The following is a 22901-nucleotide window of genomic DNA, read 5'->3' as shown; positions in this document are numbered from 1 at the left end:
TATCAATTTGGCATGTGCTTTTACAATGTACATGTCGACAACTATAAAACGGTAATGCTTATTAAATCGTGCCACTATATTTTCTAAATCGTTTTTACTCTCGCCCTGAGCACAGACTTGCATACAGTTCATCCTTATAACCCTTTAACAAAATCCCTATAAAAAATCGATAGAGGTTGCGATGCGATCTTTTTGTAAGATAAAGCTCTCGCATTGAAGTACTTGATCGATCCGCGTTCTGGTGTGGGAAATGTGCGACAGGGCGATGCAGGGAAGTGCATCCACAGTGTGCTTCCCCGTCGGGCGCTGCATACATGTAACCAAAAGGCTGCAACACAGCTTCGTGCCGTGATCAGTACAAGTGCATTAGCAACCTTAACCCACCCTCATTCCGGTGCTCTCTTCCCCGGCGCCGTTGTTCATCCCACGCACGACAACGTTGGCTTCATAATATCGAGCCATTCCTCCCAGCAAGTCGTAATACACGCTGCAGTCATAAAAGATTGCACTAACAGTTTGCGTTAATGGATTGCAGCATCATCTCGATCTGGTTGCTGCAGTGAGCAAAAACCTTTTATTGTCGCGCGGAGCTTTATTCGGCAGCGCCCATCTGGAATTTATTCTGAGCAGTATATGCATTTATGTTTAATAGCCTCGGCTTATTTTAAGGACTGCAAATTTATAACCCGCTTTTTCGCCATGACCTTTTTTCTTATGCGCAACAAATTCCACCAGCAGCCAGCTGGTCAAAACGACGAGGACAATGCTACGGAAGCCGCTGCACAGCGCCAAAGCAAGCCTTCGTCGTTAGCCAGCGGTGGCGGTTTGTTGAACGCCCTATTCGGCAACCGGCCGTCATCACCTCGCAGCTCCGAACGCAAATCATCGCGTGCATCCAGCAATGCATCCAGCCCCTCGCGTGCTTCGTCGAGCGGAAGGAGTTTGTCCTTTCCGCCCAAACGGATCAGTTTCGATGAGCTGGATTTTGGAGCCGGGACGCGCGGAGAGCAACGCGGCGGCGGCGGTGGCGACAATGGACCGGACCGCAGCCGCGGTCAAACCGCTTCGCACAGTCCGCGAGTGTACGCTGCCGCTGCAGATAACCGGCCGGATGACCACAGCAGTGGAACGACGGATCCGCCCGATGACAACGACGCCCTGGATCAGGATGTGGATCGCGCCTCGACGCGCTCCGATCGCGGATCGGATACCAGTGGTCCAGACAGTCCGGATGAAGCGCACACCGATGATGATCTGGTTATGTTTATGCGCCAGTTTGTGGAACAGATCTTTCAAGCTAGGTATGTCAATGTTTTGTTAATGTACAGTAGGAAGCACTCACATTTTTGGTGCAACTAAGTCTTTTTTATAAGCACGTAAGAAGGAGGTTGTATTCGTTTTACGATTTAATGCATGGAAAGATGCCGGTAAACATGCTACACAATAGGCGACAGTTTATTTGCAGTTGTAAGCGCTAACTTTATGCGTGTAGCCAATCTGTTAAAAAAAATAAATAAGACAGGCAGGTACAATAAATACAAATTACGCACATGATAGCGTTCAGCTGTACAGGAATGCCGCTGCATACGAACGCAGCGACTAGCCATATTATTGATCTGTTTATTTTAAGGTCATTGCGCATATGTATGAGGAAAAGCAGCGCTATTTTAGTCACAAAATGAGGAACATAATAAGCCTGTACAGTGTTTATACCTTCGTTCATACAAAGCCTGATAATTGGGGATTTCCTTCCCGGTTCTATTTAAAGCTCAACATTGTTGTCATAATGTTTTTCGCTCTAATGATATTTATATTGTGCACTCCAGCTGTTCAGCGAATTTGGTGTACTGTATGGTGCTTGTCAATTTTGCTGGGCATTGCGCCGTCAGTATTCCTAACGATCAACCAATTAACGTCGCTGAAAATCACATTAAAGCTGCCCACACGGGACAGCACCGGAAAAGGACGTAATCTATTTACACCTTATATGGCTGTCTGTATTTGCAGCAAGACACCCGATCAGAATGAGAAAAACACATTCGGCGAGTACGTCAGAACGGAATCTGGAAGATTATGGTTTGCTCGCTTCATCAATTCGCAGGCAAGTCTCAGAGCCGAAAATTTCATTAACATGCACATTTCTGAAACATTGTGCCGCCACGGCGCTGCCCCCGACAACAAACTGCGCAACCGCATATATCGATTTTTGTTTTTCTCCTGTCCCGTTGTCGTTTCCGATCATGTTTGCTTGATATACATATTGATTTGCAGAGGATAAATTACGGTAGCAAAGTGGACGAAGGCACGTTTTATCGACTGGTACAATATTGTGCCATCGTTTTGTTTGAGTGCTATCAAGAGGAGGATTATGGAGCAGCCAAGATACTAATGAATATCTGCTTTACGTTCTATAAGGAAGGTAAGAGATACAATCTGGCTGCAACACAAATGCTACTTGATTTATACCCTATCATCTCCAAATTATATTTCAAGATACTCATATATGTGTAACAAAGGTCCAATCTATTCCCGTCAGTGCTGCCTTTCATTTGCAGTTCCCCATGGGCCATCGCGTAAGGTGCGCAGGGAGTTCCTTTACCACCATTTGCGCAAGCAGGCCATATGGCACTCACTGAAATTCTGGAATGCGGCTTACTTTGACGCCACGCAGGCGGAAAGAGCAAAAAGAGCTCAGAGGTACATTCCCATTCGATGCTTAAGTAATTATCGAAGTAATCTTGTCTCGAATCGCAACCGGAACTGGCATGCGGCGTAATATTAATCAGCCAGACAGATTGAACCGGGCTACGATACCCGATTATACAGTATTATCAATAATCATATCTGTACCGCAACTTTAATTACCGCCAATGCAAGCAATGTGTCTGTATGCTTCCGAAACAAAGAAAACAGCAAAATGTACGTAGTAATTCCGTACACCATAATAAGCACACCACATAGTGACCTTTGAAGGGCTGCTGCACTTGTTCCTGTTGCAAAGGCAAAAGATGGCATGGATATTACTTGTATTATTAGATGTATATATATAGATAAAAAATACAAAAACGAAAATTTACTGCAGCTTAGAGGTTTAATTACAGTTGTTTTTAACAAAATTTTATACAGAGAACAGTGGACCAGCAGTGGAGATGACAATCGATCGTCTAGAGAATACGCTGAGGATGATTTCATCTTCCGAACGTTGAAAGATTTCTTAAATAATATGCGAGCATTTCAAGTATCAAAAGAAGCGGTGTCGGAGTTCTTGAGGAAGCAAAGTAACAACATTACTTCAGGTAAGCATCAGATTTTTAGAATGCTCTCCTCAAGATCGGTTTCACCTTTTTTACCGGTGAAACTAGTAGTAAAAATGCTTGCATGCACGTTTGTTTTGCGTTTGTTTCGGACGCCAAAAAGCTCCACAGCTCTGCTAAACTTAAACATTCAGACATTTTACCGTCTATTTTAATAGAATCTAATTGCAGAACAATTCCAAGTATTGCGAAACCAGGTGGAATCGATGTACAGATGACCAAGCTTTCCAGAAAAGAGGAACTTATATAAAGTATGGCAAACGAAATTACGCTATTCTCTGTGCGCAGTTTAGCAGCGAGCCCAGAGGCGCTTACAACCTTCAAAGAGTGATCTAACAAGTATAACTGGAATTCTGTTATTAGTTATTTATCTATTTCACTTCTTCGTAAACCAATAAGTTAGCTTTATAATTTGTATTTGTACTGTTTATTTTAAGCTTTGTATCTGCAGATAGCAATGCGTGCTGCTTGCGCACAACCGCAAAGCCAGTCAACAATGCCGCAGTTTTTGAAATAGTACGAGTAGTTTATGCAGATACATCGCGCATATAGCTTATTGTTAGGCGATTATCTGACAACATTTAAATGCGTTTTCAGTTTTATTTTTCTTATCCTGCGAAGATATAGACGCCATGTTTTGTGATGCAAAACGAATTATTATTGTTTTGTGTTATGAATGCATTTTCACAACAGGAAGAAGCGGTTTATTTATAAAAATATTTGCTAATACTTCCATTGATACTATCGATTTGGCCCATGTGGGTAAGTGTGCCGCACACGAATATACTCTAATATAATAACCCCAGTACGATCTGCGGATATCGATACTCATTTTAAAACGTTCATGAAAACTGATTACAAAAATTTCAGCTGCTGCATCAGCAACAGCGAACGGACAAATCAAACTGACTATTTCAACTTTCAACCTCTGATTCGCTTTACCATCACTCCGTCGAAATGATAATTATTATTTAAGCAACAAGACAATAAAAAAACGGAACAACAGACAAAAAATTTCTGAGAAAAGAAGCTTGATTTAGCTTAACGTCAAAGTTTTCAAAGTGGCAAGTGTCTCTTCCAGTTTCTGCTTTTCCGCTTCCTGCTGTGCTAGACGCTCTGCATTTTGCTGGCGCACTTCCGGCGGAACTTTTTCCAAATAGCCCTCAATACTCGTCGCCTTTTTCAGCCGTTCTATCATACTGAACAATTTGTCCTGTTTATCAGTGAGACGCTCCATTTCTTTCTTAACATCTATGAATCCCTCCAATGACAAATATACGGAACAGTCATGCCGGACAGACAACATTCCACAACCTTTTGGGACGGCAGCATCGGATGACGATATAGTCACGTCGCTCGAATTGGTCAGAGTTTTCGTATAGAGCTACAATAAAAGAACTGATTGTACTAATGAGCGATGAATGAGTCATTTCTGTAGCTAAGTCTTTGCGCTAGTGCGCGGCACTGCTACTTCAGCGACAATTTCGCGAATGCTAACACATTATATCTTTAAAACTAAATTTACTGTACCGTTATTGGCTCCAGAATTTGTTGAATATCCGCACTTTGACACAACACAAACAACGGTGTCTTGCTCTTAGCTAAATTGTAGTCGGCTCGCAGCGACCGTGCAGCACGAACCACCTGCATCATCAAATCAATGCGGTTCTCAAGATCCTTATTTCCCCAATGCGTCGCATCCTCAGGTCGAGGATATGGCGTTATACAAATGCTGGGTGGAGCAGTCTGTGAGCGGCGCGGCAGACGTTGATACAATTCTTCCGATATGAAGGGCATAAAAGGCGATATCAACCGTAGACCAACGTCCAGTGCAGTGTATAGAACTTGTCTGCACGCAAAGTGGCATCGTAAGAACACATCTCAACGGTAGATTCTCATAAAACAGTAAATTACCGACAAGTGTCCTTTGCCGATTCTTCCGATCCGGCAAACACAACTTTCGTGCATTCCAAATACACATCGCATAATTCGTACAGCCAAAAATTGTAGCAAGCTGTTGTAATGCGAGGAAAGTTATATTCTCTAAAACACATGAATCGAATTTCAGTAAGTAATCCATGTATGGAAGAGCAGAAACTGCACTAAATAGTAGACTTAAGGGTACTTCTACATGTAACTCCTTAACAATAACGCACCAAATAACGTTTTTGAGATAAAACAATTACAACTGTGATAGTAAAAAGCGCGCAGATATAAAATTACATTTTTAAATCCCACAAAGAAAACATTTACTGCACATGAAGGCAAGCACCTGAATCCAGCATTACACTCCTGAATAGCAAAAGCTGCCCGACTGAGTATCCACAGATCCAATTCATTTGCCGCCTTTGTAATCTCTGCACAATTATTTAGTGGCAGAAAATTCTCCCCCAGTTGCATCATAGAAAAGCGCAAGGCGTTCCATAGCTTGTTGCAAAAAAAGCGGTAACCCTGGATGCGCAGCACATCCAGATTGATGTCGCGACCTGATTAAATTCATAAATCGATTATTGCACGCATTCGTGCAAGTATTATACCCATAAGATCGATTCGACCTACCTTCCGTAAGAAATGAGCATAAAGCAAAACGTAACGCATCCGTACCACACTCTGGTATGCCCTCCGGAAAGTCCTGTTTTTGACCGGCTCTGTGGATAACGAAACAAATTAAGGATGAACTAAAACAATAATAAAAGTTACTTTCTGTCTTTTGTTATACTAAACATTCATATTTACTTCGCCTTTTCCACTTCGCTCGGGTCCAAATTACTGGTGAGGAGCTGTTTATGCAGTTCTTCTAACGGTATTCCTTGTATAACATCCAGGGGATCGATTACATTACCCAAGGATTTGCTCATTTTCCGACCATGAGCATCACGGATAATTGAATGCAGATAAACCTCTCTGAAAAATAAAACTATTTATAGTTAAATATATACGAAAGCGTTTCACATTCCGCCTAAATATTTGCTCCTAAGATACTGTGTTCGTAGTAACTATCGTGGCGCAAACCGGGGTGGATTTACAAAATGAAGTTGTATAACTTACGAAAACGGCAATTTTCCGGTCAACTTCAGTCCCAGCATAACCATACGAGCAACCCAAAAAAATATAATATCACTGCCCGTCTCCAATAACGAAGTTGGGTAATATTTTTCCAAATCTTTTGTTTCATCGGGCCAGGCAAAGACTGCGAAAGGAAATAATCCCGAACTGAACCACGTATCCAGGACATCTTCGTCCTGCCGCAAAGTGATTTCGGTGCTTGGAACATTAAATCTTTTCACGGCCTTTTCCATGGCTTCTTCTAAAGTTCTCCCCGTAACCTACCACAAATATTACCACTATAACATCCAACCATCCAACAATAATAAATTAAATGAAATAACCTACAATTTGTTTTCAAATATCAAATTATGTTTGTTGTCCCTTTACTTTTAACCAGAGCTCAACAGAATAGCATCTCTGAAACGCGTATCGCGATCCTACTGTGCTATTTTAGACCTACTATTATTTACAATTATTATAGCAAGTTTACAATTATTATAGCAAGTTGCCTTTCTGGCTTCGATTCACTCCGTTGCCGACCTGGTGTCTTTACTGCTCCCTAATCGACCGGCCGTCGATGTCTCTACAGCGCTGGAAATTTGGAAAACCAATGCCCGGTTAACAGAACTGCCTTCACCAGATTTCCGAAAGTCACAGAAAGCATGGGACCTCCCGTTGTGTAACGTGTCTCTCGCTACATTGTTAGAAGTATTCCGCGACGATGAGGTTAACAAGGCGCGTCTACTCGCTCAGTCGAGACCGGAAGCCGGTATTTGGCTTAATGCATTGCCTTCGGCCCATATCGGCAACCTGCTCGACGATGACACGCTGAAAATCTCCGTCGGGCTCAGACTCGGCGCTAAGATCTGCGAACCGCACAACTGCGCGAAGTGTTACAAGCCTGTCGACTGCTACGCCCATCACGGTCTTTCGTGTTCTTTTTCCGCCGGCAGGCATCCACGGCATGGTGCTCTTAACAGTGTCGTATGCCGCGCATTCGTATCAGCCGGAATCCCTGCAAAACTGGAGCCTCGCGGCACTTCTAACACAAGTAGCAGACGCCCAGATGGATGCACAACATTTGCATGGCAGAGGGGCATGTGTCTAGCTTGGGATGTTACGTGTGTTGATACGGTTGCCGCTTCCCACATCAAGTCTACATCGGCAAACGCGGGATCGGCCGCCGTTCAGGCAGAGGAAAGGAAGACCAGTTTATACTCTTATTTGGTCGGTCGTTACATTTTCGCGCCCATCGCTTTTGAGACAATGGGCCCTTGGGGACCGTCGGCCATTGCCATCATCAAAGAACTGGGAAAGCGTTTACGGACCCATTCAGGAGAAGTCCGCTCTCACGAATTTCTTCGGCAGCGATTGTCTATTGAGATACAACGCGGCAACGCCGCCTCTGTTTTGGGCACCGCAGAGAGAGCGGATATGTTTACTGAGCTCTTGTTTATTTAGCTGTTTCTTAAACCATGTACTCGTTTGGTTTGAATTAAAACTATATATCAGTTGCAAGTTTATTATTTGGATTTGCAACTGGTTTTTCCTACCCAGTAGCGTGAGTCGCTATCATCAGCTTCCGGCTGGCCCTTGACAGTAACGAAGTACGCAGGAATGCGATGACCCCACCATAACTGTCGCGATATGCACCAATCCCGAATATTCTCCAACCAGTGAAACCAGATTTTTTCGTGCATGTCAGGAATCAATCGCAGATTTTTGGAACGCACGGCCTGAACAGCTTCTGCGGCCATATCACTGCAGCAGAATTGTGATGCTGTCATCAATCAAATAAATCGCAGTCGCATAACCTACTTGCAGTTAACAAACCACTGCGATTTAATCAGTGGCTCGACAACATCCTTGCTTCGGCTGCAAACTGGTACAACCATGGGATTGTCGACAGTGCTGCGGTATAAATTTTTCGCTTTTAAATCCTCCAATACTTTTTTTGCGAGCCTAAAATATTAAATTGTTATGAATGCTTTTTAAACCATTATTGCACACAACTTAATCCTTGCCACCATTACAATTAAACTACCAAATGCTCACGTCAAAGCGTTTCATCCCACTATAAGGCCCACAGTTGGAATTCAAAACTCCGTCGTCATCCATAATTGTAACGAAATCCAAATTATGCCGTTCTCCAATAGCATAATCATTGTGATCATGCGCTGGAGTGATCTTAACGGCTCCCGAACCGAAGGTCATATCAACATATTCATCCGCCACGATTGGAATCTTTCGGTCAAGCAGTGGATGCTTGGCAAAGTGCCCCTACAAATAATTCCTCACCAATATTTCAAAATTCACAATTTTCACATCCACTTCGTTCCGGTGCACCATACCACAAATTTCTTGTATCGATCATCATTGGGATGCACCGCGATCGCTGTATCTCCCAACATAGTTTCAATACGTGTTGTGGAAACGACAATAAAATCGTCGGAATTCTCCAAAGGATATGCGAAACTGATCAGTACTCCAAATTCCACCTGCCAAAAACCTTTTGCTATTATTCATTACGGTTTCATGCTCTTTTTCCGTTGCAAAGTTTTTCACCTACGGGTAGCATTTCAAGCTACAATACTTTGAACTGTTTTTCCACAAAGCTCACCCAAATAGCAAAAATTAAGAAATAAAAATTTTTAAATTCGTTTTCCCGCATACAAACGAAGGTAAACCGTACCCAGATTCAAAAATGGTGTGAAGTGGGTAACACTCAGACAGTAAGTACTTATATACCTTGTCCTTATATCCTGGTACGGAAAGGAACGTTCTTCCTGTAAGCTCTCGTTTCTCTACTTCGATGTCCGAGATGCACGATTTCAACGTGCAGGACCAATTAACGAGTCGCCGACTGCGATAAATCAACCCTTCTTCCTGTAAGCGAATGAACGCTTCAATGACCGCTCGACTCATAACAGGCTCCATGGTGAAACGCGCGCGCTCCCAGTCTACACTAGATCCCATACGCCGCAACTGATTGTAGATAAAATCTCCTTTCTCGTTTTTCCATTTCCATACTTCCTGTGAATAGTTGTACAAAGTTATGCCCCAATCCAGTCACTACAGTCAAGGCGATCGAATAAGTGTAAATAATTTAATGAGAGCAGATATTCATGGGCAAATGCAGCAGAAACCAATTACATGAATTATTCAGAACGTAAAGCAACTGTCGACTCAAAAAAATCATTTAAAAAAATTTAACCATAACATTTAACCAGACTCACCTCGAGAAATTTCTCCCGACCAAGTTCGTGACGTGATACCTTCTGTTCCCGCCATAGACGCTTCTCTACGACGACTTGCGTAGCAATGCCAGCGTGGTCGCAACCAGGAACCCACAAAGTAGCTTTTCCGCACATCCGATGCCATCTGAACAATTCAAGCCTTTGACTAATGCAACATAAAAAATTCTGAACAGTATTAACTATTAAGCTACCTGCTCAAGGTATCTTCAATGGCATTTGTTAAAGCATGGCCCAAATGCAAAGTGCCGGTCACATTCGGTGGTGGAATCACGATGACGAATTTTTCTGGAAAGAATATTCGAGTCAAAAAGAAGAAAAAAACAAAACACATTACAAATACAGGTAAAATATTTTTAAATAAAGAGTTACAAAAAAATAACAGCACTTCGCCTTTAAATTGGCAATTGTACCTTTGTTATCTGGATACTGCTTCTCGACATATTCCGGTTTAAAAAATCCTTCTTTCTCCCACCACGCATACCATGCGGCTTCGACGTAAGCGGGGCTGTACGAGTCCGGCATCGGTCCCGAAATGTCTTTCTTACTCCCTAATGCAACAACGAAAAACTATACTCGTACAAACCGGATACTCAAATTTGCAAACCCAATAAATCGTGGCAAAGGTATTTTACCAGGAGGAAGCTGACTCTCGTAAACCACCGCTGTCTTTTCTTTCTTCGGTTTAATTTCTTCTTTTGGCTTCGGCGGTGCCACTGGTTGCTGTTTAGCTTTTTCTTGTTTCGCCTGGAATTTCGCGGCTTTTTCAGCCTGCTGTTTCTGCTTTTCTTTCTTTTTTGCTTCCTTCTTCAGTTCCTCTTCGGTTTTGTTAGCCGCATCACCGGCGGCGTTGTTCGCGTCCTTGGCGGTAGATTCCACTTCTACAGTTCCGGCGTCAGGGTTCATTATCAACGATTTGTTGTTACTTCAGAATCTCTTAAAAACTGTCAAATCAAAGCTGCCCCGTTTGCAGAAGGCACAAAATCTGTCGTTCCTGCTATCGATGTCAAGGAAGATATGGAACGCCAAAATTCTCACAAGTACAGTACTTCCGCTGGCAGCGAGATTGGTACGAAGTCACAAACTGCCAACGAGTCAAAAATACGGTTTTCCGTATTCGTAAGTGTTAAATGTTACTTGACACTTTACACGGCAAACTGCAATAAACGTTTTCTTCAGAAATAACCCAACCATATATAGACCAAGGAGACTGGATAAAATGTTGATGTTTGTATACAATTTGTGCTCTTATCAACAATTCAGTTATTTCAGAGCTGGAACATCTGATGATGCAAAAGGGATTCAGTTTACGAAATGCTTCTCGCAATTTTTCGCTTGATTTCAGAATTTTATATTTGGTTGCCACACCTCCCTTAATGCGCTATTGGACGCAACGGTGGACGCCCATGATTCATTTAGGACATTTTTTAGCACAACTCAACTTTTTTCAATCTCACACGGTGTCACGGCGATATTGTTCCGTTTCTTGTGTCGTTTTTCATTTTGTCACAAATTTTGTGGACTAGTTTTAGAGACGTGGAATTGCGAATTTGTAGTTAAAATGTTTTCTTCGCCTGGTAGGAGTTATAATTAGCTCAGTATTTCAAACCTGGAAGTTATAGCATCTTTTGGAGCCTTTCCGTACACAGCTGTAACAGTTTCTTTGGATGATGCTGAGCTGCGAACAGCTTTTGGAAATGATTTCCATATTCGTCACTCGTTCATGAGAAGTCGCTGAGAAGTGGGTTGGATCACCGTGGATGGCGATGTTGTGCTGTTTTTTTTGACATGTTATAAACCGTTCAGCGGTGAAACTGAATCAGCATTATGGGCGAAGACTCCAGCGTCGCGGAGTATCAACCTTTGCACTCTCCATCAGCATCTGGTCAGTTCCGTCCGCAAGTTTTCGATCCATTTCTCATAATAACCCAAATCGGTGCCATCCAGAGTATTTTTTATGCTTCGTCCACGGCACTTCTACTAATCGGCAGCCGACCGATGGGATATCCCCTAAGCCTACGATACCTCCTAGACCCTGAAACGGTTACCTTGCAGAGCACCACAGGACGATGGCTGGTCCTTATGTATTTTCTCAATGCGCTCGCACTGGCTTTCATGCTGCAGATTCTTGTCAAACGGTCCAAATTATGTTTGGATTTTGTGGCCACGTGTATTTTAATCCATTTATGTCTATCCTGGATTTATTGTTCCCAGTTTCCTTCGGCTGTGACGTGGTGGATAGTACAAATCCTCGCAGCTGTTCTGGCCACCTTATTGGGCGAATGGTTGTGCTTGCGAATTGAAATCGAGGCGATACCTGTTAACCAGCCCATCAAAACGGACGTGTAGCGGGAAAACATGCTTATTTTTTGGCAGGAGGCTGTAGTTTTTAAACCAGCGATTATGGGAATTGGGGAATTTTTGTTAAAAATCAGCCCTGCAACGCAACGCATTTTAGAAACACTTCTTGCTTTCTTTTTGAAAATACACTATGGTGGAATCCGCATCCGAGAGCTTGTTTGTATTTAGCAGCGGTTTTGTTTTTTTGCTGTCTTCAAGCCGGTGTTAAATAGGTTTTATGTAGCTGTTTTATGATTTTCGAAATTAAAATTAACTAAGTCTCACTTCGTTTGTGGGCCTTCCCGTGATGCATCTTTCAATGGTTGCGTTAGTTAGGATTACGCAAGTTACCTCTGGGCCAGCTCTACTACTACTTTAGAAAATTTTGAAATTAGTGCATCCAAAATTAAAGTTAGTACTATGACAGATTCTTTTAAAAAAACGGTTTGACCACAGTACTCAATGTTGAACGGCCGCTACGGCGTTATGGTTTCCGAATGGGGTAGCAACTAGGAAGTAGGAAGTACTTACGCACTGTGTTTGCTTTTTCTGAATTGTTTGTTTGTAGCGTTTTAAATTGTTAGATTTCAAATTCAAACACACAGGCATTATTCACAATCTTATGGAGAAATTAACTGGAACTTCCAGTTAATTTCTTCATAAGATCCAGTCTGGAAGGAGTATTATAGTCCACTGTCCAGTACTTCTATAGGTAAAATATTAATCTCCAGTCTCCGTATGACAACTTTTATGCATTCATTCTTCTTCATGTCATGTTGTTAATCGGTTTCTTAATCGGTTTTGGAGCTTAGCGCACCTGCCCCTTAATGTTGCTATAAATTCATATACTTACATATAGTATTTTATTCCAGTGTCTAATGAGTATTCAGTATTCTTAAATTTTACCATCTTTCACTTAGGCAACGCATTCTAAATCGGCTTAAAGCCGATTTATAATAATCAATGCAAATCAGCATCCACTTTCAAATTCAAATCAATTTAAATCCACTTTTCAAAACATTTCTAGGTTTCTTGACCAAAGCTGTGGCCATGATTGCTTGTTTGTCTGGCGGAAACACGTGGTCAGCGTTATCACGTAACAGCAAGTTCACATTTAACCAGCATTGCTAGTTCCATCAAGCAACACCTATTCTACTGGAAAATCAGAGTAGTGTATGACAGCGACAGCGGCAAACTGCCAGACAGCCTGACTGCAGCTGTGTTTCCACTGAGCCTGCATTGGAACACCCATCTTGTAGTTGTTACGTTGCTTGCTTTGCACTTGCATAGCACTCACCATCAGCAGCTGCCATAATTTTCTGGTTCAAAATGATGAACGATAGGTTACTGCATTACGTCGCCTCATTTCGTGCGTAAAATCACAATTCGAACGATTTAAGCACATCTACGGAATTTTCTAAAACCTAATGATTACGGAATCTTTATCCTCATCTGGTATCGCAGATTACCTACAATCAGAAAGAAATCGACTTGATGCATTGAACCGTAAGAGGGTTTATTCATGTGTGGCATCCCAGAATTCGCACTTGTCCTCCACTGATTTTCCTGGAGGACGTAATCATCTCCCTGATTCCGCCACCATTTCGTCCCACAGGTCCAAACGTTTTCGTCTTTCCCTTCCGGAGGACGACGAGGATTGTGTGGTAAGTTCTGCAACAACTTTAAGATGGTGTACACGAATTCAGTGCAAGTAGGTAGCTGCACTGTGATTGGAGCAAGATGCAAAGAACGCATTTTTACGAGGGGCAATAATAATATTTAAAAATAACATTTAAATTTGGTCTTCAGTTCTAACATTTGTAGCGTATTTTTAGTAACTCAGTATGTGCTTTGAACGTTAATTAGTTTGTCAATCTCTTTTCCGAGGAATGTTCAAGAAATCAGCTGCGAAATGATTTCGAAAAAGGTTTTTCTCAGTTTAATCGGGCGATCAACTCATCGCTCGATAGTGTAGTTTGTTCTCCAAAGCATTTGGGTTCCAAAAAGTGTTGCTTTTTTTAAAGAAAACCAAAATACCCTTATCATGAAACTTGACGATAACGATTGTAAGGGCGGATTGAACAGGCTTGGGAAAACTCTGGAAGTGATTTACGAACACTACCGTTATCGACGTAGTTGTAGGTGGGCATGAAGGTCGTTGTTCTTTTCTGTTGACATTCTCCTCATTCGTGCCTCATTTTCAGATGAATTGTTGAGCTGCTGCTTTTTGAGTATTAGATAACTTAGGGTAAGGACTAACTTAAGGTAAGGGATTTTGAAGAAACAGGAGATTTTCAGTGAACGTCTCGTGTGTCATTGACTTGTAGAGTCATCGAGATTCTTGATTTTTAGTCAGTCATTCGACTGGACGATGAGGACATGATCTATGGTGCATACTGCATAGCCAAGCAGCAGTGTTTTGCTCTTACGTTTAAGTGAAAGTTTCACTATCGGTTTTTCAAATAATTATGAATTCTAAAACAAAGTAAGATTGGTATATGATACTATATATGGTTTTTTTTAAATACAGGACTGCAGGTCGTCGAATATGAGCAAGAGAATACGCTGCAATTCAGAACGATTTTGCAACGATGGTCGTATTCAGAACGATTTTGCAGCGAATTCAGAATGATTTTGTGAAATTCTAAAAATATACTTCTACTGTGTTTTGTTTTCTTGAAAAATACTTTTAATTTACATGTTTAAGTTATTTTACTGAATTATCAAATCTGGTTTTATTTGCTTGTGACGATAAAACCATGCATGAGCATGCTCACGTACAAATATGGATTTTTATCATGTGCATAGTGAAGCTATACGGAAAAAGCTGCTTTTCTCAAGTTCTTTGTTGTTTGCTTTAATTTTTGCTGTGCAGCGGGGCGCTGTGATGGTGGACTCTGTAAAAACAGCCATCTGGAATGCCTTGAATCATTATGCCTACGACGATGCCATCTTTGCCGCGGAGAGGCTCTACGCCGAGAGCAACACAGATGAATCCGCATTCTTATTGGCCACATGTTTATATCGGGCCGGAAACAAACATCGCGCCTTCGAAATACTCAGTCGGTGTCACCCTGAGCAGGCTAGTCCGGGTGCGTAGTGTTCTTGTCGTCTCAGCAGAATTCTGTATAATCTTTACTGGGACATTTGTAGACATACGGTACCTGTTTGGAAGAATTTGTTGTGATCTGGAGGATTATCACCGGGCAGAAAGTGTGCTTGCCAACGCTTCGGACTTCGCCAAACCCTACACCATTGAGGATGTCGAGAATTTCTACAAACCCGATACTGTCAGTTATGCCCTGCAGTTACTGGGAAACGTTCATCAGAAATTTCAGAGGTATTTCATGGGCATAATTTTTGTAAATAACAGCGAGACCATTCATGCGTTCCCATATTATCACAGGCGCGAGCTTGCTGCTTCGGCGATGAAACGGGCCCTGTCGTTAAATCCGTTTCAGTGGAGCACATTCGAAGGACTATGCCGTATGAAAGAGAATGTGGACACCAAAGAAACTTTCTTCCGTATGATCGCATCCAAGTCCAGTCAGTCGTTGGATCTGGATAATGAGGGCCATTCGGAAAGTCCTCCCGTTTCCGAGGATGTCGAAATGGCTCCAGTTGATGAAGTGGTATCGAGTACCCCGCCTGTGATAGCTTCCACACCCTTGAAACCAGCTCTTGTCAAGAAAAGTATTCCTAAAACTTCCGAAAGAAATATTGTTGGTAAGTAGACTGCAAAAGCCATATTCTTTACAATTACATTGAAACGTAAAATTCCTGGATAGACCAACGGGTAAGCTGCATATGCTGGAGCTGCAGTTGTTTGCATTTCGTTGTTTTTTGAATACAAATGGTTTGGTTGTATTGATATAATCAGTTGCAAATAGGTGATGGATGGGGTGGAAAAAGTAAATTTCGGATAACCCCGAAAACTGATGAATTCGAAATAGTACAAACGTTTGTTTCGTTGCTTTATGGTGGCTGTTATTTACAGGCACTGTAAAACCCAGAATGAAAGCCATTGTTGAAGAGAGTCAGAGATCCGGTAGTCCGTTGCACTCACCCATCTCTTCGTCGTTTATAATGTCTTTGGGATCCCCATCGCTCCGTACACCCAACGCTCCCTCACCGCCGTCATCGAATTCTCACCTGAACTTATCAACCGATGGCCCGAATGGCCGTATTTCCGTTGTGGCTAAGAAAACTAAGTCGAAGCCTCCGTTCAGGTATGTTTAATTTCATTGTAAAATACTTTCGATGGCGAAATTGTATGTCATCTTCTGGACTACAGAGTCTCCGTATCCAACTCCACCACGGAGAGCCCAGCAGCTGCGCGGACTCGCCGACTCAGTGATGTCTCTATTGTGTCTTCGGTTGTTTCTCCACAGCCACCTCTCAGACGCAGTTCGAGGATTCAAGCCAATAAAAGTGCGGTGAAAGAGAATAATTCGCTGAACAAACGCCAGCTGACCGAAGTGAACCTTAAGAAGAATCGGTCTATTGAGAAGCTAGAGGAAAACATCCATATTAAGCAAGAAATGCCGGTTGATGTTATCGAGAAAACTGAAAACGGTAAGATTTTTGCATGATCAATGATGCGAAACCCAAGACCGACGTCCAAACCGACCTTTTGGGAGTGTTTTCTGAGTTTATCTGAGAATGTTATCCTTTAAAATGTAAATATTTTATTTTGTGATTTTTTTATTGCAGTTTTAACCACAAGGAATACTCCCGTTATTGAACCAGTTAAGCCAGAGCCAGCGGTCGTGCGACCGAAGCGGAAGAAGGAGACTTCGCTGTCGGTGCTGACTCGCACCGTGGTAGAGCCATCTACATCCACGGAAGCTGTTTTGTCTGAGCAGGATCGATTAACTGGGCTTGTTATGCGCTCGTACTATCGGTTTGGTAAGAACTCTCCGTTTTGAAAGAAATACTTCAGTAATTTGGCAGGAGTAACAATAGACTTGTTAACGCGCCATATTGTGCAGGGGAAGCAGTCCAAGCTCTGCATAATTATGATATCCAAAACGCAATTGCGAAACTGGACAATTTTTCATCAGAACAGCAAGATACTCCATTTTATTGGTACTTGAAAGGTCGCCTACATTTTGAAATGTTGGAACACGACAAGAGTGTACGGGCGTTTGCGGAGATGAGACGACGGGATATGTATTATGTCAAAGGCATTGATTACTACAGCGTGGCCTTATGGCATCTGCAAAAAGACAAAGATCTGGCTGTTCTTGCGAAGTACCTGATTGAGCACCACAAGTATGCTCCCGAAACCTATATCGCCTATGGAAATCTCTTCAGGTTCGTGTAAATCGCACATGTGGTTGCTGAATTTTTTTTCCATAAAAAGTTTCTGGCTGATGGCAGTACATCTCTTTCATACCTATCCGTATTTTATCCGGCGGGGTTTTTCGTATCCCGAAATTTGTCTTTTTAAGATTTGGTGCTGAGTACAGTATATAACTTAGTAGCGATGTTTTCTAAGGCTGTAGAAGAAAGATACATTAGACAAAATTGATTCTTGCTGTAGTGTACGATTTAGAGGTACTTCTGTTGTACTTGTACTTAAAGCACTTATTGGCAGTTATTGCTACAAAAAATTATTGGAGATAACAGTACCGTGGAAGTCTGGCTTTAAAAATGTGCATTAAAACAGAAACTTAAGATTTGTGAATGTTTTTGCATCGGTGTTTTTCAATGGCGTAGTTGTTATATTTAGCCCAGGTGAAGTAACAGATTGGACGGTGCAGTTAATGTTTTAACGTTTCAGCCTGCAACGCGAGCATGAAACGGCGATCAAGATGTTCCGGCGTGCGCTCCAGTTAAGTCCAAACTATGCATACGCCCTGACGTTGCTGGGACATGAATATATTGCGTTGGACGAAATGGATAAAGCAGTGCAGTGCTTCCGTATGGCCTTGAGTGCTGATCCATCCCATTACAATGGATGGTATGGAATGGGACTGATAGCCTACAAACAGGAGCAGTACGCGTCGGCTCTGACCAGTTTCAAAAAGGCGCTGTCCGTGTATCCCTCCAATCCGATCATCCTAGTCAATTTGGCCGTTGCTCAGCATGCGTTGAAGCAGACACCGGAAGCTCTGCGGACATTAACGGCAGCGGTCAACAGTTATCCCAATCATCCGCTGTGTCGTTTTCAGAAAGCTAGTCTTTTATACTCGATGGGAAAACTGGATGAGGCCATGCAAGATTTATCGAGGTTAAAAGACATGGCGCCGAAGGAGTCTCTTGTGTATTTCTTAATGGGAAAGGTGAGTTATTTGTATTTTTCTTGCTTCGGGTTCTTTACCGATCAGAAGTTTAGGAAGACCGGAGATTGCTCCTGGTATCGCAGTAACTAATATTTTTTCTGTAGGTCAGCAAACGGACTGGAAACACTCATATGGCCTTAATGTATTTTTCCAAAGCCATGGATTTGGATCCAAAAGGTAGTTTAACAATACTTCTGTAGGCCCTACTTTTTATACGTTCATTTTGATACAGCACTTTTATCGCATTCTATTTTTCTCTTCGCTTCAAGTTGTTTTTCTTTATACAGGCACGAATAATCAAATAAAGGAAAATTTTAACAAACTCTATGGTGGTGTGGAAGATGATGTAGTACCTCAGCGAGCGGCCTCCGGAACGACATCAGCGAATACCACATACGCCTCCGAAATGTGATTGTCTCTTTCTTCTCTGGACGTCTCCAAGCTGCTTTTATGTTTAGGCATTACAACTGATTGTGCTTATGCTTATTTAATGGTTTGCCAATTATTATTTTACGGACTATCTAAGGAAAGATGTGTCTTCTTTTAGTTTTTTGGTCCATGAGCTTTCCGTTTGTAGTACAGTGTGAGATTGACGCCGCGCCTGCTTGTGTTTTTTTCGTTTAACTGTGTAGAAAGCAAGTTTTTTTCCTGGATTGTTTGGCCGAGAAATTGTGGATTGATGTGACGGTGGACGGCCGAATCTTCCTGGCGCAATGCACTGGCTTGTTAAATGTGGAATGCCAAAACGTTTGTGAAATGCGTGGCTGCCAGGATCGATTAACTGTTTCTAAGTTGTTCTGAGAGGAAACTTGCATATATTACGTTATGCTTAGACGTTGGCTAGTAGTCATTTGTATCTTTATGATCCATTTAATTCGTTTAACAGATTGATGTATTGTGCATTTTTGTCTACAGTGACGGTTAGAAAATGTTGTGGTACAAAGTGCTAATACTTTTTTCTGACATTTGCAATATTATCTTAATTCTCTGCTCGTCCTGGTCCTGCAGTTCAATGATCAATCCCGTTATGTTAAGTAAACTTGCATCTCCACATACTTTGTTGTACCTTCTATCAGTATTCAACGATCTCTCCAAAAACCAGAGCAAAATTTACCGGACGAATATCTGGAAAAAACACTCGAGCAACACTGCACCGTTAAATTAAAAAGCAATTATACGAAAAAAGAATATTATTAAAAAATAAAACTTTTCATTTAATTTCACAATAAAAATGTCGGAGAGCGCAACAAAGTGCCGTTCTTGCAGCACGACGCTGTCAACGCTTATTGTGATGGTAACTATTAAATTCATCTCTACATTGTGAGATACACTTTAACGACAAATTTTGTGTAATTATTAAGATTATATACACTACTAAAATTTTCGCCGATAATTGGCTGCCAGTAATCTAGCAGCGAGGGCTACTGTGGCGCCCCATGAGACTCCCGTTACTGGTTCCATCCAACTGTCCCGTGTTGTGTTGGGTATGACGCGTGTGACCATTTCATCCAACGGTGTCGGAAGCACGGTCATTCCTTGTGGTAGGCTAATTAATCCTGTCGGCAACTGACTTAGCTGCGTGAACACGTGCAGCAGTGCTCCACCGGGAATACTCAGTGCAACGCACGATCCAACATACCAACTAAAAGTTGAATACAAATTCTCATTTCTCGCAGTCTTCAGAAGAGCATATTCTATGGTTTTTTAATTCTGCGTGGACACACAATGTGGTTTTTTTTGAAAGCAATAAACGTTAAGCATTTAGTTATACTTACTTTTCGGGAAATAATTCCACTACGAAAGGCTCCACAGCAATAAGCGGCGACGTTTGCAATTGTGGCGCCGAACGGGCAAGATTTAAAGTTTGTGTCGCAACATTGAGTGCTTCCGCGAAACTCGTTTGCTGTTTATGCCCAACCGCCGTACCAGATCGTGTGTAAACGTAACAAGTCCGATAAACGCCTTCAAATCCCATTTTTAGAGCATCCATCATATTGTTTGTCTCATTGCCAATATAGAAAATTGTTATCTCCTTTGTCAACTGTTCACCACCACCTGCGAACCCAGTTAAAAACATCTTGCAGGGCAAGACTATCGGAGAAGTGAAAAATAACTCTTACCTGGAGCAGTTCCCGTGTAGCTTTTCAGCTGAGGATCAAGCGTAGTCATGATTGTGGCCACGGTGCTCTAAAACACGAGAATCAAAGCTCTTCAGCTAGTAATTCCAGACTTTTTTCATTCACACAGTTAGCTAATACTTGAACTATGTATTCTCTTCAGTGTCGTATAAACTTCCAATATGCTGGGTTTTTGGGTTTCAAAAGAATCAGAATGTCAGTCTGCTCACTTTAGCCTTCTCGGTCACGTTCTTTATTGTGTCGAAGGAAGCCTGAGCTAACCATGACTTCGAAAATGATGAACCACCAGTGCCTTGCCCATGTGTTCCGGAATTATACTGATTTCCAGAATTATAGCTTTGGACATCGTAGCTGGCCTGGGTCGCCTGGCCATATCCTGGATTCGTTCCATACGAACTTTGAGCCGGTATCGCCAAAGGAGGTGGAATGCTCGTTAGCCCACTACAAATACAGTTTTAAAAATAAATTAAGATACAAGTACTGTAGGTTTGTGTGTAACCGGGGTTGCTAAACAATATATTCGATAACCTATGCCCAGAAAACATCCACTTTCATTTACTGAGAACTAGAATTTACACTACATACAGAATTTCCCTCTAGAAATCTATCTGGGATTTTTTCTGGGAGTTTTAGCTTTTCTCAATTTCAAAGCTAACTGAAAAATGTTAAACTGCGAAGACTCAGAAACATTTTAAATGAGCGCTGTAAACTGCTGCAATCCCTTCACCTGCTTTCGTAAGATCCTGGAGCCTGCCCGGGAAAGGATGGTGTTGAGAACGGTGGCGGCACCGGTGGCATCCCGGGTGGTGACTGCGCTGCCGCCACCGGCATCATCTGCACCGGCGCGGGAACCAAAGGCGCCGCTGTAGGCGCTGCATTCGGTAGCGGAATGTTGCCTCCCGCGCTGCTCGGTGCCGCGCTCTGCAGATGTGCCGGTAACGGCGGCAGGCCGGAAAACGACGGCAGATGAGTGGCGGCAGCCTGGCTAGAAAATGGGTTAACCGCACCGCCACTGGCGCTGAATCCCGTCGGGGGAGGCGGCAAAGCGGAAAATCCGGGATTACCCGACGGATTCGGAGGGATCGTTGTTGGCGGAACTCCAACATTTCCGCCATAGGGTAAACTACTGGCCGATGATGATGTATGTAAAGTATTCGCCAGATTTACCGATGGCGTCGGCGTGTTGCCTGCCAAACTCATGGGCAAAGGGGGCTTCTGAGACTGTAGTGGGGGCAGTTTTGACATGACATCTTTTCCGAAAATCTCGTTCAAATCCGGACCTGTGCTGTCAACCGGTCCGATGCTCGGTGGTTTGCCCGCTGGGAGAGCATTGAGGAAATCGGATAAATCCGATTTCGCGGGCTCGGTTCTGGGTGGGTGATTAGGGGGCGTGAAAGAGGGAACGACAGGGGCTTTGGGGGGCAGTCCCCCCTGGAGACCAGGCGGGAATTCATACGATGGTTTCTGGCTTAAGGTGGTGGCCCCTGGAAGGGTAGTGCTGGTGGGAGGAGCGTACAGGGGCTGCCGTGGAAGCTGCGTTGGTAGAGAGGGAAGAGATGAAGCAGCTGAAGGGGTTCCGTCTTTCTTAGCATCAGCCACGAAGTCGTAGGCGCCTTCCCCGTTGGAGTCGTTTCCCACTTCTTGCATCATTTTTGATACACGTCCAATTAGATCAACTCTGCAAATCACTCCGAATTAATTATTACAGAAAGCAATTAATTACTGTAGCTGGATGTATGAAGAATGTATGAGCTCACTTCGCGCATCTTGAGTCGTGTGCGAAGGGAGCTACTAAGAACACGCACATTCGCAAATTGTGCGTGTTCTTAGCAACACCAGAAAACCCAATACTTCTTTCCTGACTCAGTCACGGATTTATTGCATTTGTTCGTTTTTCTTTTACCTAAAGCTGGGAGACTTCCAGGAACAATTACACCTGAAGTAGTACTCAAAATGGTCGAAGATGGGAATTTGAATCCAGATGGAACGCAGCCATAAATAAACAGAAAGACTTCTGTTCAACGCAACTTGCACGATTTTTCAGTAACAAAAAAGACAAAAATGAAAAATCAGAGACCACAGACGGATTGGCCTGATCCAAGCTGGCCGTGGACAATGATAAAGGAACCTTCCAGGCTTCGGATTGTTGCGAATGCACCCGGATTATCCTGCAGCAGTTTAAACAACTTTGAACGATGAATTTCTACAGTCTAGACTCTAGAGCCAAGAAATGTTAAATCTTGTTCTTACAAAATATTTAATACAGTAATAATTTTAATAATTATCCACTTTTATTCACTCTGGTGCACATACACTGATAACAGTGGACGGTTCGTGTACGTCATACGTGGCATATACCGATCGTCAACATGCAAAAGCAAGCTAGTTTGTGTGGTAAATCACCGTCTCTGACCGGTCGTATGCTTTACGGCTCGATTGGCTTGTAAATTCTAATAGTGATAATTAAACTCTTAAATCTTAATCATGCTGGGAATTTTAATCATGCTGGGAATCATGCTG

The 22901-nt window shown here is 42.6% G+C and overlaps 5 protein-coding genes across 6 annotated transcripts; 3 read left to right on the top strand and 2 right to left on the bottom strand.

Moving 5' to 3' along the window:
• Positions 1-400: 400 nt before the first annotated feature.
• On the top strand, positions 401-4033 carry LOC129602698 (uncharacterized protein KIAA0513-like). Its single transcript, XM_055501803.1, has 6 exons — positions 401-1301; positions 2008-2101; positions 2272-2419; positions 2556-2697; positions 3127-3296; positions 3486-4033. The coding sequence occupies exons 1-6, from the start codon at positions 634-636 to the stop codon at positions 3530-3532; spliced, it is 1269 nt and encodes a 422-aa protein (XP_055357778.1). The 5' UTR covers positions 401-633; the 3' UTR covers positions 3533-4033.
• A 59-nt stretch (positions 4034-4092) lies between these two features.
• Positions 4093-10942, bottom strand: LOC129602783 (valine--tRNA ligase-like). The gene is made up of 16 exons (XM_055501934.1): positions 10252-10942; positions 10030-10167; positions 9811-9904; positions 9599-9743; positions 9111-9395; positions 8714-8860; positions 8413-8642; positions 8181-8318; positions 7916-8123; positions 6363-6640; positions 6051-6218; positions 5874-5962; positions 5587-5800; positions 5229-5357; positions 4845-5163; positions 4093-4698 (listed from the first exon to the last, which is right to left on the bottom strand). Exons 1-16 carry the CDS (start codon positions 10520-10522, stop codon positions 4351-4353), a joined length of 3201 nt encoding a protein of 1066 aa, XP_055357909.1. The 5' UTR covers positions 10523-10942; the 3' UTR covers positions 4093-4350.
• Positions 10911-12264, top strand: LOC129602782 (protein SYS1 homolog). Its single transcript, XM_055501933.1, has one exon. It carries the CDS (start codon positions 11444-11446, stop codon positions 11963-11965), a length of 522 nt encoding a protein of 173 aa, XP_055357908.1. The 5' UTR covers positions 10911-11443; the 3' UTR covers positions 11966-12264.
• A 1006-nt stretch (positions 12265-13270) lies between these two features.
• LOC129602780 (cell division cycle protein 27 homolog) lies at positions 13271-19290 on the top strand. Its single transcript, XM_055501929.1, has 11 exons — positions 13271-13620; positions 14832-15048; positions 15110-15296; positions 15363-15682; positions 15954-16185; positions 16251-16531; positions 16670-16864; positions 16948-17272; positions 17742-18243; positions 18348-18420; positions 18531-19290. The coding sequence occupies exons 1-11, from the start codon at positions 13384-13386 to the stop codon at positions 18653-18655; spliced, it is 2694 nt and encodes an 897-aa protein (XP_055357904.1). The 5' UTR covers positions 13271-13383; the 3' UTR covers positions 18656-19290.
• Positions 19252-22717, bottom strand: LOC129602781 (uncharacterized). Of its 2 annotated transcripts, XM_055501930.1 has the most exons (6): positions 22285-22717; positions 21109-22059; positions 20591-20822; positions 20364-20430; positions 20019-20298; positions 19252-19885 (listed from the first exon to the last, which is right to left on the bottom strand). In XM_055501930.1, exons 2-6 carry the CDS (start codon positions 22029-22031, stop codon positions 19618-19620), a joined length of 1770 nt encoding a protein of 589 aa, XP_055357905.1. In that variant the 5' UTR covers positions 22032-22059; positions 22285-22717; the 3' UTR covers positions 19252-19617. The 2 variants fall into 2 exon arrangements, with proteins under 2 accessions (XP_055357905.1, XP_055357907.1); XM_055501932.1 differs by lacking the exon at positions 22285-22717 and having other exon boundaries at positions 21109-22171.
• Positions 22718-22901: the final 184 nt, after the last annotated feature.

Source organism: Paramacrobiotus metropolitanus, unplaced genomic scaffold (assembly GCF_019649055.1).
Source record: "Paramacrobiotus metropolitanus isolate TYO unplaced genomic scaffold, Prichtersi_v1.0 Parri_scaffold0000004, whole genome shotgun sequence".
Classification (NCBI taxonomy): domain Eukaryota; kingdom Metazoa; phylum Tardigrada; class Eutardigrada; order Parachela; family Macrobiotidae; genus Paramacrobiotus; species Paramacrobiotus metropolitanus.
The sequence above is the reverse complement of the archived record's forward strand: the minus strand, read 5'-3'. Positions and strand labels throughout refer to the sequence as shown.